The sequence below is a fragment of the Haliaeetus leucocephalus genome, unplaced genomic scaffold (genome assembly GCF_000737465.1).
Source record: "Haliaeetus leucocephalus isolate CR32 unplaced genomic scaffold, Haliaeetus_leucocephalus-4.0 Scaffold263, whole genome shotgun sequence".
Lineage (NCBI taxonomy): Eukaryota > Metazoa > Chordata > Aves > Accipitriformes > Accipitridae > Haliaeetus > Haliaeetus leucocephalus.
This window is the reverse complement of record NW_010972699.1, coordinates 68,883-69,960: the sequence shown is the minus strand read 5'-3', so window position 1 is coordinate 69,960 and position 1,078 is coordinate 68,883. Positions and strand designations below refer to the sequence as shown.

At 41.8% G+C, this 1,078-nt stretch overlaps 1 protein-coding gene across 1 annotated transcript in view; it reads right to left on the bottom strand.

Moving 5' to 3' along the window:
- ATP5I (ATP synthase, H+ transporting, mitochondrial Fo complex, subunit E) overlaps positions 1 to 194 on the bottom strand; it is a 2,930-nt gene extending 2,736 nt beyond the window's left edge. Inside the window, exon 1 of the mRNA XM_010569185.1 lies at positions 89 to 194. Within this exon, the coding sequence (XP_010567487.1) occupies positions 89 to 194 (106 nt within the window). The remainder of the gene's footprint in view (positions 1 to 88) is intronic.
- Positions 195 to 1,078: the final 884 nt, after the last annotated feature.

Sequence of the window (1,078 nt, the reverse complement as noted above, 5' to 3'; positions counted from 1 at the left end):
TAGACGGCCAAAACGATTCACGAACCTTCCGCTGCGTTTGGTTCCTCAACCTTGACAGAGTCATCTTGTCATCTGCTGGGCAGCTCACAAACCCGGATCACGTTTCGTACTCTCTCATAAAATCGAGGAGTCTGAGTCTTCGCTGACTGCTCATTAGTGCCATCGTTTTCAGATCCTCGCGTAAAGTTAAACATAGGCAGCGAAGGGGTAAGGATATGACTGTTAAAACTCCCTGGAAGTTAATTGCCTGTGCCGTTTTCTGCTAATCACTCCACAAGTAATTGAAACTGTTGACTAAAAGAGGTCTGAAACGTTTTTGTCTCTAGGGAGCCTGTTGGAAGATTCTCAGTATTCCATTAGTTTGTAGTATCATTAAGTTTTTTTAATTATTGTTGTATGTCCTGTATCAGTAAGACCCAAAAGTGCTTTCATGGGTGGAATGTATGTAACCTGTCCCCCCCGTTTTTTTTCACATTTCTTTTTTTATTTACTTTCAGTAGCAAGAACTCTGAGAGACACTTGGAGCATTAGAAATGAGAGGCCACTGATAGGTGGGGATCACTTTAGTTATGAACACCAATATCGGTTGTTAATGCCACAGTAATTCCACACAAAGCTTAATGCCAAGTCAGGAACAAGCCAGTAAAGTTACTAGTGGTACAGTGATTGCCTATTTAGCCGCTTTTGTCCTATGCATGTCCAGATGAGAGTTTTAAAATCCTTAAATACCCAACAGTAGCATGATTTTAATTAAATGGTATGAATCTCCCAAACACAAAGCAGCAGTAGTATAACTATGAGTCCTCATGCCAATCTGCAAAGAGAACACATGCCGACTTGGTGTCCTGGTTTCAGCTGGGATGTAGTTAACTGTCTTCCTAGTAGCTGGTACAGTGCTATGTTTTGAGTTCAGTATGTGAAGAATGTTGATAACACTGATGTTTTCAGTTGTTGCTCAGTAGTGTTTAGACTAGAGTCAAGGATTTTTCAGCTTCTCATGCCCAGCCAGGGCACCTGACCCAAACTGGCCAACAGTGTATTCCATACCATGTGACGTCCCATCTAGTTTAGGAACTGG